Source organism: Sardina pilchardus, chromosome 6, assembly GCF_963854185.1.
Source record: "Sardina pilchardus chromosome 6, fSarPil1.1, whole genome shotgun sequence".
NCBI classification, from domain to species: Eukaryota; Metazoa; Chordata; class Actinopteri; order Clupeiformes; family Clupeidae; genus Sardina; species Sardina pilchardus.
In genome coordinates this window covers 6722483-6736469 of record NC_084999.1, presented here as the reverse complement: position 1 = coordinate 6736469, position 13987 = coordinate 6722483, and the positions used below count along the sequence as shown (strand labels likewise).

General features: G+C 46.7%; 1 protein-coding gene across 1 annotated transcript in view; it reads left to right on the top strand.

Moving 5' to 3' along the window:
• Nucleotides 1-248: 248 nt before the first annotated feature.
• Nucleotides 249-13987, top strand: part of mms22l (MMS22-like, DNA repair protein) — a 28360-nt gene continuing 14621 nt past the window's right edge. The window contains 15 exon segments of the mRNA XM_062538239.1: nucleotides 249-297; nucleotides 660-858; nucleotides 978-1103; nucleotides 1211-1263; nucleotides 1474-1561; nucleotides 2068-2245; nucleotides 2840-2933; nucleotides 3638-3768; nucleotides 4190-4303; nucleotides 4513-4683; nucleotides 5441-5509; nucleotides 6103-6222; nucleotides 6570-6805; nucleotides 10444-10720; nucleotides 11588-11820. Coding sequence (XP_062394223.1) covers nucleotides 267-297; nucleotides 660-858; nucleotides 978-1103; nucleotides 1211-1263; nucleotides 1474-1561; nucleotides 2068-2245; nucleotides 2840-2933; nucleotides 3638-3768; nucleotides 4190-4303; nucleotides 4513-4683; nucleotides 5441-5509; nucleotides 6103-6222; nucleotides 6570-6805; nucleotides 10444-10720; nucleotides 11588-11820 — 2120 coding nt within the window. The 5' untranslated portion in view covers nucleotides 249-266.

The window sequence follows — 13987 nt, the reverse complement described above, 5'->3', positions numbered from 1 at the left end:
CTACCTATGATCCTTAGCGACAACAACCAGTAGCCTATCCAACCGCAGACCAAATGGAAAAAGATTTTCCATATAGATTTAATTATTCTTGATGAGCAGACGTATGATTTATTCTAAATGCGTTCACTGAGTCAAGATACAGTGTTAAAGTGTAAACACGCCTCTCTGCAGAACTTCTGGCCAATCACAGATCTATACTAGTTAAATGTCATAGTACTACGCATGCGCTGTATCGTGAAGCAGTCGCGCGGGAGAAACGGAAACAAATGAAAGGAAGTATCAACAGTGGCCAGGCATGTAAGTTAAGGTTGTTCTTCATGTAATATACTAAATGTATGTGCATATTTCAATATTAGAAGATGACATTGAAGAACTACACTTATACTAATGTCACTGCGACTGTGTTCTGGTCGTCTTTGACTCCGTAGTTTGTAGTGAACTCATTCCTGTGGCAAATGTTACCCAAATTAGCTCAACGTTACAGTGTGTTGTTAGCAAATTAGCTTAATGTTACAGCTAGCAGCTATCTTAGTTCTTCTAATCTACATATTGGCTTCCTGTAGATAGAAATAACATTGCTTGTACGGAAATGTTCCTTTGTGTGCACTGCACGGTCTGATCACAAGTCAGTAACCACAAGTTAATACTGTGCTTTGCAGTCCCACTTGTCACTGAAATGGAAGATGACTTCAGTGAATCCCTGACACCGCCTGTGTCGCCTTTTGCCGGAGAGAGCCTCTATGCTCCAGTCCACGACCAGCCTCCATGCTTTACCTGTGCGTCAGCGTTAGATCTGAGCCGAGACGAAACAAAAACACTTTCCTCAGAGGGATACGTCAGTCGGGGAGCCCTAAAGAGGTATCGCACGCCTGTCTAGTGCTACGGTATTACTCAAAACTATACCACACCATAAACGTATGTTCGGTGCATCCTCTTTTATTTAATCTTGTAATTATTTTTTTTATCGCCTTCCTCAGACTACTCCTGAAACTCGATCCTGCTCCGGGGGACTTTGAGACAGACACTATTGACATATTTGGTTTCTCTTGGGTGACAGAAACAGCTCTGGTGGAATCGACTAAACTACTATTTGGCTTATTTAGGTAATAGTAGCTCACTTTCATATGGTTATTTAGATTTTGTCATCTGATTATTTGTAAAATACAGATAATCTCTTTATCTCTCTCTCTCTCTCTCTCCCTCCTTTCAGGCAGAAAATTCTTAAAGTGGAAAGCCTGGTACAGTCCAGTTCCCATGACTTTGGTGAGCATTTTTCATTGGCAAACTGTTAAACGTGTCACAATTTTGCTGTACATGCTGTAGTTATCTACAGTACATATTATTAGGTCACAACAGTCTGTTGCGTGTTGCTGTTTTTAAATAGCATGATTGTCATGGTCTGATGGTCATGTTGCTGTTTTACTAACTAGTCGTGCCTTGTCTGTCATACCTTGTCTCACCGTTATATTGTAGGCCAAGCCAGTGGTCTACATTATGAAGCAGAGGACATCAGACAGCAGTGTGTCCTGTTCCTTCAGTATGTGAAGGTATTCATAAGCAGGTAAACCACCTATTACCAACTTTACTGTATCCTATTTCAGTGTTAGCAAGCAGGTAGTGCTGTGCAATGAGTTAACATCTCTCCTGACACCTGACAGAGATGTGTTGGCATCAGATGCTGCACCCATGTGTTTTAGCCTCCTTGCTAGAATGCCTGCCTGCCAATCTAAAGTGCTGTAAGCACTCAGACCGGGCTCGGTCAGCACAATACTGGTTACACTATCACTGCATACATCTCTCTATGGAATGTATGTCTACCGTAAGACATAGCTCAGTGCTACACTCTGGAGGCATGTTTATGAGCCCCTGTGTTCATACCCCCAGAGTGTAGCACTGTAGCTGCCTGGCTCCAGTAGCTGTTGGCTGCAGCAGCCTGAGCTAGGTAGACAGAGACCTGATTGTTAGAACAGAGACCTATGTGGAAAAAACGCCAGAATTCTCCTTTGAAACCCGGGAGACAGGTGAGATATTGTCATGTTTTATGTATTTTGCATGTGTTCCCTGCAGATTCCTGGATGCCCCGCGGGGCCTTGATGAGGGACCGCTTCACCCATATGAAGAGCTAGAGGCTCAGCTTCCCTCCTCATTGGTTGAGGAGCTGTTTGGAATCACACTCTTGATTGGCCGTCTCAAAGACCTCCCAGCCAATGTCCAAAGTGCCTTCACCATACAACACCATGGCAAGGTACTGCACCACAGTACTTCACATATAGTATGAGAGAGAGACTGAGATGTTGTATGTGTGAAAGTGGAGAGAGTGACAAAGATGGAGTGATGCGGAGAGGGTAGGTGCACTTAGAGGAGAAATCCGGCGAGTATTCATACAGATCTCCGTTTCTCCAGGGGTACTGTGACTGTCAGTACGAAAACAATCGGTTTTACCTAGCTCGAGTTTTGTTTTCGAAATACAAAAACAAACGTTTTTACCTAGCTCGAGTTGCTACAGCCAGCAGCTAGCAGCCAGTAGCCAACAGAGCCAGGCAGCTACAGTGGCACAGTCTGTGGGCATGTACATGGGGGCTCATGGATATTCCCCCAGAGTGTGATGTGTAGTGTAGTGTAGTGCTGAAGCTGCCTTGCCAGTTTTGTTTTTTCATATCGATAGTACTCATTGACCTCGAGAAATGGAGATCTATGTGAAAACTCGCCACATTTCTCCTTTAAGGGGTTGATGTGAGTAAGGATCGAGATGGCAAAGGAAGGAGAAGGAGACCCTACTGACCTGTGTGTGTGTGTGTGTGTGTGTGTGTGTATATGTGTATGTGTGTCTGCTCCACAGCTGTTTCCTCCATCCTGGCACCTGTTGCACCTCCACCTGGACGTCCACTGGTGTGTGCTGGAGATCCTGCACCTGCTGGGCCAGAGGACGATGGGTAAGCAGGAGCCATGACATGATATAAGATCAAACCACTTCATCAGCTATAGCCATGTTAATACAGAAGAACAGGGAGAATAGAATGGAATGCAATGGAATGGAAACTTTAAAGAGGAACTATGCAGGATTGGCGATTTCATCTCTGATTCGGTTTCGTTTTTCATTTTCGCTCGTTTTATGCTTGCATATTTCTCTGCAGAGCTTCCCCGACAGCTTTAGCGTGTATATTTATACATATATAGGCTATATACAAATATATAAATAGCAAGCGTGGCTCTTGTTCCTTACGCGTCTCTGACTTCCAGATGTAAACAAGGAGCGATCGTCTACTGCAGAAACTGCAAGGTTGCAACAGCGGATAGGGACACTGGGGGCGGGAGGAAATATTACTGTTTTCGATGAAACTGGTCAGTCAAGCAAAACAACGATTTCTGAGCGATTTAATGACTATGAAAAAGTTGCATAGGGTCTTTTTAATAGCCAGTTGCAAATCTTCAGGAGGTCAGGAGGAGTCTAATTGCTGAAGGGTAGAAGCTGTTGTTGAAGCGTGTCTACAGTGTCTTCATTTTACTCCTTTTACTACATTTTTCATATTACTATGGCATCAACCCACTGGCAAGACCGATGTTTGTTGTTGGTGTGGAAGTGCTCTGCCCTGTTATGTTATGTGGCTGCCTGATAGTGTTTTGTGTTCCTGAGCAGGTCAGGTTGTGTATGCGCACCAGTTTGTGAACCTGCCCGGGGAGAACCTCACCAACGTCAGCCTCTTTGAGGAGCACCTCAATGGCCTGCTCTGCGATCTCATCGGCCTGGCCCTGAACAAATACAGCAAGGTGTGTGTGTGTGTGTGTGTGTGTGTGTGTGTGTGTGTGTGTGTGTGTGTGTGTGTGTGTGTGTGTGTGTGTGTGTGTGTGTGTGTGTGTGTGTGTGTGTGTGTGTGTGTGTGTGTGTGTGTGTGTGTGTGTGTGTGTGTGTGTGTGTGTGTGTGTGTGCGGGTGTGTCCACATGAACATGATATTTATGCCTAAACTGCAATTAGTCTGAAGACTCCGGGTGTTTGTGTGTGCATACCTATTGATATCAGTGTTGTATTAATTAAATTAAATTTAACGAATTGTATTTGTTTTGCCTTTGCTATTGCATGTTCTGTATTCGCTTGTGATTATTATAGTTTTGAGGACATGTTGACGTTATGTTGATGTTGACTATGTGTTCTTGTGTTCTTCCTGGTTGGTGATGGGTCATGTGGTGTAGGTGAGGCCCACGGAGGCGCTGTCCAGTCACCACTACCACTGCCTCTGCACTAAAGAGCTCTGGGTCCTCCTCATCCACCTGCTAGAGCACAGGAGCAAGACAACACACACTCCTGTGAGTTAGGAAGCGCACACACACACTCACACACTCACACACACACACACACACACACACTCATTGCCCTTGTGCGCAAACATACATGTACTCACAAATGCAATACCAAGGCATGTTTAGACTGTGTATGCAACTTTGTAAATTATACCTGTCCTGTCTCTTTGTTCTGATATTGTTGTCTTTCTTACCTTATCTCTCTCCTTGGTCAGTCGTTCTGGGGCTACGTGACTCCGCTTCTGCAGAGTCTCCTGAAGGGGGCGCCAGCAGGGGAGCAGCGGCTTCCCAGCACCTGCAAAGACCCACTGGGCTTCACCTGGTGGCTGGTCACACACCTGGCTCAGGTGGGCCAGTACAGCAGAAACGGCTCACTTCATACCGAGGTATGCCACCCAACCCGACTCTGGGGGGAGGGGTAGTAATGTTGGTAATATATAGGTGTAATTGAGTGCCTGTCACTTAAAGATGTTAGTTAGGGAACCTTTGCAATTTTCACAGTTAAAAGGCTGCTGATATATTTGTGACAAACACTTTTGAGTCTTGGAAAACTTGCTTATTCAATCAAAGTAAACTGAACAATCATACTGCAAGTCCCATGCAGGGAAGCTAATGAAGGGACAGAATTTGTTTATTTATGCTATTGAAGATGTATCGTCACAAATGTTGCGTGACTGAACCGATCCATCATGGAGCTGGTTTGGCACTTCAGCACTAGACAGTATGGCTTACAAATTACAAATTATGATGTTGTAAGGGAATGATTGATAGGACCCCAGGAAGAATAGCTGGTTTGACCAGGCTAATTGGGATCCCAAATAAAGCCAAAAATAAAACCAAATGGCTTGAGCTGTGCTTGAAAACAATGTGGTTGAAGGTATATCTGGCCCTGTGGATCACCTGTTGATGTGACACACTGGTCTCTGCGGTAATGTCTATTACCTTATCTATAGTATTCTACTGCTCCTTTAGTCATGTTGATTGTTGATTTGCTTTTTAATTTTCCTGTTTACATTGTTTACATTGTACTGTATGTTGTGTGTGGTGTCTTAATCTGCTGGGACCTTGAATTTCCCCTTGGGGATCAATAAAGTGTCTATCTATCTATCTATCTATCTATCTATCTATCTATCTGTCTTCCAGAAACAGCTCCAACTTGAGCACAACTGGAGTTTTGTGTGTGAGCTGCTGAAGTCAACCTGTGATCCAAAGGTAGGATTGCCCTTCTTTTTCCTCCTTAAAGGAGACATCCTTCTTATTCCTCCTTAAAGGAGACTTCCAGCGATTTTTCACATAGATTTCCGTTTCTCGAAGTCACTGTGTTCTGTCGGTACGAAAAAGAAAACAAAAAAAAACAATCAGTTTTACCTAGTTTGAGTTGTGTTCAGCAGTTCTTGAAACACTATCCTCATTAGTGTATCAAGGTGCCGCCCACGATTCCCAAACACTTTTCAGCAAAAACTTCAGCTGATAGTTCAATAATGTTGTTTGTACACCATCCTGGCCCTGTAAATGGAACGATAGTGGCTTGAGGTGGATAAGCTCAAATTGTGTGTGTGTGTGTGTGTGTGTGTGTGTGTGTGTGTGTGTGTGTGTGTGTGTGTGTGTGTGTGTGTGTGTGTGTGTGTGTGTGTGTGTGTGTGTGTGTGTGTGTGTGTGTGTGTGTGTGTGTGTGTGTGTGTGTGTGTGTGTGTGTGTGTGTGTGTGTGTGTGTGTGTGTGTGTGTGTGTGTGTGTGTGTGTGTGTGTGTGTGTGTGTGTGTGTGTGTGTGTGTGTGTGTGTGTGTGTGTGTGTGTGTGTTGTAGGGGAGCGTTCAGGAGGAACAGATCCGGATGCACGTGCATTGCTGCCTGAGTTTAACCATGCTGTGGGAGCCCAACACCAGTGCAGTGACCACTCTCTGGGAGTACTACAGCAAGAATCTGGTGAGCGAGACACACACACACACACACACACTGCTGTGATGTCAAGAAATCTGTCGGACATTCTAGAACATTATCCTTTTATATCGGACAATGAGATGAGTCTCTTACTGTAATTTCCCGACTATTAGCGGCAGCTTATACATTGATTTTGCAAAATTTCTTCAGCTTTGAGGATAATACAGGCGGCGGGGCAGTTAATATGGTGTTAATATGGTTTTGTTTCTTTAAACTTGCATAAAACACTGTCCTGCGGCTTATACACAATGCGGCTTATATGCGGGAACTTACTGTAATTTGTCTCATCACCGCTTGTCTCCACCCTAACCCCCCCCCCCCCCCCCCTCCAGAACGCATCCTTCGCGGTGCCCTGGTTGGGCGTGAGCGTGCTGGGCGTTGTGGGCCGCGGGCCCCTGTCCCTGCTGGAGCTGGCGCAGGCCTGCTGCTCCCCGGCGCTGCTGGGCTCGGCCGCCCACACGCAGCTGTACCGCGCCTGCAGCTCCTTCGCCATCTTCCTGCGCGTGCTCGCGCTGCACCTGGGCCAGGAGAACGCAGGTGGAGCCCCCTGGAGGCAGATCAAGGGCAGGTCAGGAACCGCCGCCGCCACCACCAACACCAACACCAACACACACACACACCCAGTGCCGCCACTGGACTTCTCATTCACACACTAGACAGCGGTTACACACACAACACAGCAGCTTGACACCTTTGCAGTAACGTCATTTCCTGACTATTAGCTGTGGCTTATACATTGATTTCGCTAATTTTCTTCAGCTATGAGGTTGATACATGGGGACAGTTAATATGGTATCAATATGGTTTTGTTTCTTTTAGCTTGCATAAAACACTGCCCTGCGGCTTATACACAGTGCGGCTTATATAGGGAAATTACTGTAATGTTTTGTTTTCATGAGCAACTACTTGGCATCATTTTCAAATTATGTTTTGATGGAATATGATTTTGTGAGGGACCCATGATACCATTAGTATGCAGTAATGTACTGCATGGTTATGTGGTTCAGGTCAGAAAAGCCTTCAGAAACATGAGAAAAATTGTATTTTTCTCAATACCAACTGGGCTGTTGGCAGTGTTTGCAAGGTTTTCACTTGATTTTTCACATAGATAGTTGTACATTTAAACGTAATGCTGCTTACACAAGTGTTTTTGCTAGTGAAGTTATCTGACATTGGAAGTGTACTGTTGCACACTGGCTAGACCAGCTCTGCATTGCCTTGGGTCAGTGTCATCTCCATGATCTCTGTTACCTTCACTCCTGTCCGTTTCCACGAGCTCCCCACTGATTTTCACATTAATATTTGCCTTCTGTCAATCAAACATCTGTTGCCATGGTTCTGGAATTGTCTTCCATAGTGTGTGTGTGTGTGTGTGCAGATGCTCTTAAAGGCAACAGGTGACTTTAAATGGCTAATAGCTTCATGGCGAGGTGCAAAGTAGGGTGTCAAAGTTACATGGCGCTCACTAAAGCAGGCACACACACACACATGCACTCTACACACACATGCAGTCACATACACTATTCACTTGCTGAGGAACACACGGTACATATCTTAAGTGTGTGTGTGTGTGTGTGTGTGTGTGTGTGTGTGTGTGTGTGTGTAAAGGACTCACCCTCAGCTCACCCCGTCACTCTTTCTTTCTTTTTCCTCATACACACACACACACGTGCACACACATACAGACTAAACTGCATTTGGGATTCTCAGCTTGGCCCTGGTTTGGATGGAAGTGCCCCACCTGCTACACACACACACACACACACACACACCACACACACACACACCAGAAGTGGTGTGCTCCGATCTGGTGATGTGTGTGCGTGTGTATGTAGGGATATAAATCCGGATAATGACTTCCCTCTGTTTGGAACGTGCTTGGCCGCACAGCAGACACAGAGGCTAATTAGCTAACGAGCACGGTGGTTAATTCGCCTTAACGAATGGCTCTGCGTGTGTGTGTGTGTGTGGGAGGGGGGCAGGTGGGGGGTTGGAGCAAGCTCTGGGAATCAGTGGGGGGGTGGGGTGGGGGGGTGGGGGGGGGGGGGGTTAGCCATGAAACTGGCAGGGCTGGGCTGGGCTTGGCTGGGCTGGGCTGGTTCCAGCACCCAAGAGGAAGGCCCAAGCCACACACACACACACACACACACACACAGAGAGAGACGTATGCTCCGAGGAGGCCGGAGTTCACCCAGGGGGCGTGGTGTTCAGCGGGGGGTTGGCATGCGGCGCATTAATGAGCGTGGCAGGAGAGAGGGGCATTCGTGCCAACAAACTCACCCCAGCATCTGCTCCCCCGCTGAGCAAAAGCTGTCCGGGATAAACAAACAATCTTACACACACACACACACACACTCGCTCTCCTGCTGTCTTGCTTGGTCACTCATACTCTTTAACTCAGTATCAGTGCTTCTGCTTTTTTCTGTCCTTTACTTTCCTCTTTACGTTGTTGTTGTTGATCTTACACACACACACACACGCACACACACACACACACACACACACACATACATACACACACACACACACACACTCACAACGCAGGACAGTTTAGTGCTCCATCATCCAGCAGGGCTTGTTTTGTGGGGGGGGTTTTTTCAGCAGCTGCTGAGATGTATCCCACCCTCTCAGCTGCTGTGTGTGTGTGTGTGTGTGTGTGTGTGTGTGTGTGTGTGTTCATGCCAATCTTCTGATGGAGTCCAAAGGGTTCTCTGCTTGGAGGGAAACCGCTCTCTGTGTGTGTGTGATGTGTTTGTGTTTGAGAGAGAGGGGTTAGTGAGAGTATTGATTTCTCCCTGGTGCTTGTGTGTGTGTGTGTGTGTGTGTGTATGTGTGTGCGTGAGAAAGAGAGAGGAAGAGAGGGACAAGCTGCTGTGTTTCTGAGTATTTCTGACATTTAGCATGATCTTTAAAGGCCTTTCACACACAACGCCTGGAGGATTATACGCTCAGATCAGTTACTTTCATACACTCTCTCACACACTCGGACAGAAAATAGGTGCGCTCAGCTTCACCTTTTGCTTTCCCAGAACGACGAACACACACCATCCCTCACACAAGAATGAGCTTTTTCCGCTTGTTACGTCGCTTTAGTTTCCTCCATCAGACACAAACACAGAAGGATGTGTGACTCATCTGACCTCTGGCCTGTTGCTGGCCTCTTCTCTTCTTCTCTTCTCTTCTCTTCTCTTCTCTTCTCTTCTCTTCTCTTCTCTTCTCTTCTCTTTTTTCTTCTCTTCTCTGCTATTCTGTTCTCTGCTCCTCTTCTCTTCTGCTCACCTTCTCTTCTCATCCTCTCTTACTCTCTTTTCTTTTTTTATCTTTTCTTTTCTTCACTTCTCTTCTCTTCTCTTCTCTTATCCTCTCTTTTCTTCTCCTCTATGTATTTAAAGGAACACTTCACCGTTTTTTCATATTAAACTATGCTATTCCCTTAATTAAGACGAGTTGATACATACCTCTCACGTTTCAATGCGTGCACTCACTGGCTCTGGTGCGCGGCGCAACTTTGATAGCATTAAGCTAGCCCAATGCATTCATTAGGATCCAAACAGAGATGAAGTTAGAAGCGACCAAACACCTCCATGTTTTCCCTATTAAAATACAGTTACACGAGTAGTCACACGACCAAGTATGGTGAGACAAAATAAAACGTGGTGCATTTCTAAGCAGGCAAAAGGGATAGCTATATTGTGTGGTGGAATAACATTGGGAGCACTTAGACTCTGCGCAGTAATATCCTCACTCCAAAGTGAAACTGAAAGTGCAATAGTGAGGATATTACTGCGCCACACAATATAGTTATCCCTCTTACCTGCTTACAAATGCACCACGTTTTATTTTGTCTCACCATACTTGGTTGTATGACTACTCGTGTAACTGGAAGCATGGAGGTGTTTGGAGGTGTTTGGTCCCTTCTAACTTCATCTCTGTTTGGATCCTAATGAATGCATTGGGCTAGCTTAATGCTATCAAAGTTGCGCCGCGCGCCAGAGCCTGTGAGTGCATGCATTGAAACGTGAGAGGTATGTATCAACTCGTCTTAGTTAAGGGAATAACGTAGTTTAATATGAAAAAATGGTGAAGTGTTCCTTTAAGTAAGGCGTTTGTCTTCTCTTCTCTTCTCTTCTCTTCTCCTCTCTTTTCTTCTCCTCTATGTATTTAAGTAAGGTGTTTGTCTTCCCTGTGGTTTGCCCTCCCTGTCAGGATCTACTCTAAGTTCCACCAGAGGCGCATGGCGGAGCTGTCCGAGCTGGGCCTGATGCACTTCCTGCTGCTCTTCCTGGTGCTGGCCCGCAGCGCCGAGCTGGAGGACGCGTCGGGCCGGGCCTTCGACCTCATGGCGCTGCTCCCGGCGGGCACCATGCCGCCGGCCCACCGGGCCCTGCTGTGGCGCGGCCAGCTGGCGCTGCTGCTGCTCTACGTGGGCCGCGGACTGGACGCTGGCGCCCACGCCGACCGCCTCGCCACTTCCTTTGCCCAGGTGCCCACTTACTCGACCATCCCTTGTTTTTTTTGTTTTGTTTTGTTTTTTTGTTTTTTTTTAAGTATATTTTTTTAGCTTTTTATGAGATAGAACAGTGTAGAGAGACAGAAAGGGATTGGGAGAGAGAACAGGGGTGGGATCCAGCCCATCATCCCATTGGTTAAACCTCTATGTTTCCTTTGGTTGAACTTCCACAACATCATCTTGTTATTTTGTATTGGATGTTATTATTTGTCTAGTGACAGTCTATTACTTTTATATTTAACTTTGATTTATTAGACTTTACTTTAAACTATTAGTTGTAAGGATAAGCCAATCTCATACTCAGGATTGGTATTGGTCCAATTTTGGACAAGCTTATTGAATCAGATATTGGAAAGTAAAGAAACTACTTTTTTGTCTAGAGGTTGGTATATTAAATGTTTATTGTTATTATTTGGAGGCACTTTGGATAAAAGCACATACTAAGTAAACATGAACATGTAAAGCTAGGCCTAGTATTTAAAAGGGAACGTTTAAGGTCTAAGGTATCCCTTTTTGCCGTAGCTTGAATATCAGTCCTCATGTGTAAGATAAGTGGTTTTGGTTAATGTATATGTGTATTGTATACATTTACATACTCTACCTTGTCTGTGGGCATCGTTATTTGCTGGATAAGCAAATAGTTTGCGTGCGACAGAAGAAAAGTGCTTTAGTGTTGCTTCAATAGAGGGTAAAAGACAATATCAGATTGATATCAGTATCAGACACTCAAGGCTGTCATTTCAGTATCGGTACATGGAAAAAGTATGTATCATGCCATTCCTGATTCGTTGTAAACGAATGTAACTAGTGTAAATGTGTATTGTATTACTGTAAATGTAGGTGGCGCGCGAGTTCTACCTGAAGACCACCGAGCCGTCACGCAAGCTGGCGCTGTGGCAGCCGCTGGGGGCATACCTGGACGGCGTGACCGAGGTGCTGGAGACCAGCGGGCACCTCTGCCAGGCCGAGGAGAGGCTGCTCAACGAGGGCTTCGCCATGCTGCTGCCCGCCTGCAGCAAGTCCGAGCTGGCGTCCGCACTGGGCTTTCTGCAGACCGCGCTGGCACAGCTGAGGTGAGACGGAACCAGGACGTACACACACACACACACACACACATACACACACACACACACACACACACACACACACACACACACCACTCAGGCTTCAACTCCTCTCCCTTGGTCACTCTTTTTTTGTAATCGTCCCATCTTTCTCCCTCCACACTGACATAGCTTACAGTAGACATCACACACACACACACACACACACACACACTAATTTTGACATGTGCGGCAGCAGATATACTCTGTGGTTCCAGGCTGTTGCTGATGGTGGTTAGGTTTACCTTTTACTTCTTTCGATCCATGTTTGTGTTTCAGTGGTTCTCAAGACTGTAGGCTGATGTATGGCCAGAGGATAGTAGTGATTGGTGATATTGTCATTTATATCTGAAGAAATGCCATGCAGTATTGTAATAGTTTTAACTCTGTATCACGACACGCAGGCTAAATAAGGCATAAACAAGAAGAGAAAAGAGAGCGAGAGAGAGACACACACACACACACACACACACACACACACACACACACACATATGGCCACACACACAGTTCTGCTGCCCCAAACAGTGAGCGTCTCCTCATTGCTATGGAGATGTGCTGGTGTGTGTGTAATGTTAGTTTTCTGTCCCCCCCTGCAGTCCACACACACACACACACACACACACACACACACACACACACACACACACACACACAACGGCGTCATTGTGGTCTACTGTCGCCGCTGCCAGATAAGCTCACCCATTGTCCATCCCTTCCAGTCTGCTCCCTCTGTCCCTCTGTCCCTCTGTCGCTCTCCTCTCCTCTCCTCTCCTCTCCTTTGTGTGTGTCTCCTCTCCTCTCCTCTCCTCCTCTCTCTCCTTTGTGTGTGTCTCCTCTCCTCTCTTCTCCTCTCCTCTCATCTCCTCTCATCTCCTCTCCTCTCCTCTCCTCTCCTCTCTCTCTCCTCTCCTCTGTGTGTGTCTCCTCTCCTCTCGGCCCTGATGTCACCCTGTCCAGGTGCTGGCAGAGGCCTGTGTAGAGTTACGGGGGGGTTGGTCAGAGGGGGGCCCCTGGAGGGGGGGGGGGCGAGGAGCTCTGGCTGGGGCGTAGCCTGGCCTGGCGGCGGGGAGCTCAGTAGGCTGTGGAGGGAGGCTGTGTCGGCGCAGTGGCGAGGCCTGCCCGGGTTCACTGCTGGGACACAGGTGTGTGTTACACACACACGCCCAGGACAGGTCAGAGGAGTGCCTGAGAACCAGGTGTTTGGTGAAAAGGGCTGCGTGTGTGTGTGTGTGTGTGTGCAAGTGTGTGCATGTGTAAGTGCTTGTTCGTGTGGGTGTGTTTGTGTGTTTATCTGTTGGAGAGATTTCATGCATCCACTTAATTTGGTGTGTGTTTCATTTTTCTGGGACTACAAGATGCATCATCACTCCTCACAGTTTGCAGACACACTTCCACTCACAGGTGTGTGTGCATTTGAGTTCACGCATAACCCACACGCACACGCACACACACAACACACACACACACACACACACACACACACACACACACACACACACACACACACACACACACACACTCCAAGGTGAAGTGATAAGAATCCTCTCTCATTTCAGTGGTGGCCCTGAAAACTCTGATTCTCCTTAACGCTGTTAATTCCCAGAGTTCCCGTCCGGGAATGGGGATGGGGGTGGGTTGGAGGGCCCTCATTTGCACATTAATGGCCGATAAGGAACGTTGAGCGCCAGGGCCGCCTCCCAGATGGGTTCATGTTGCTACAAAGACCACGCTGACCCAGTTTAGAAAAAAAGAAAAAAAACTCTTAAATTCGTCCCTCCAGAAATGAATCGTAATCCCCCACCACCCACCACCTCTCTCTCTCTCTCTCTCTCTCTCTCTCTCTCTCTCTCTCTCTCTCTCTCTCTCTCTCTCTCTCTCTCTCTCTCTCTCTCTCTCTCTCTCTCTCTCTCTCTCTCTCTCTTCTCTCTCTCTTTCCTCTCTCTCTCTCTCTCTTCCCACTCTCTTTCTTTCCTCTCTCTCTCTCTCTCTTTCCTCTCTCTCTCTCTCTCTCTCTCTCTCTCTCTCTTTCTCTTTCCTCTCTCTTTCCTCTCTCTTTCCTCTCTCTCTCTCTTTCCACTCTCTCTCTCTCTCTCTCTCTCTCTCTCTGTCTCTCTCTCTCTCTCTCTTTCCTCTCT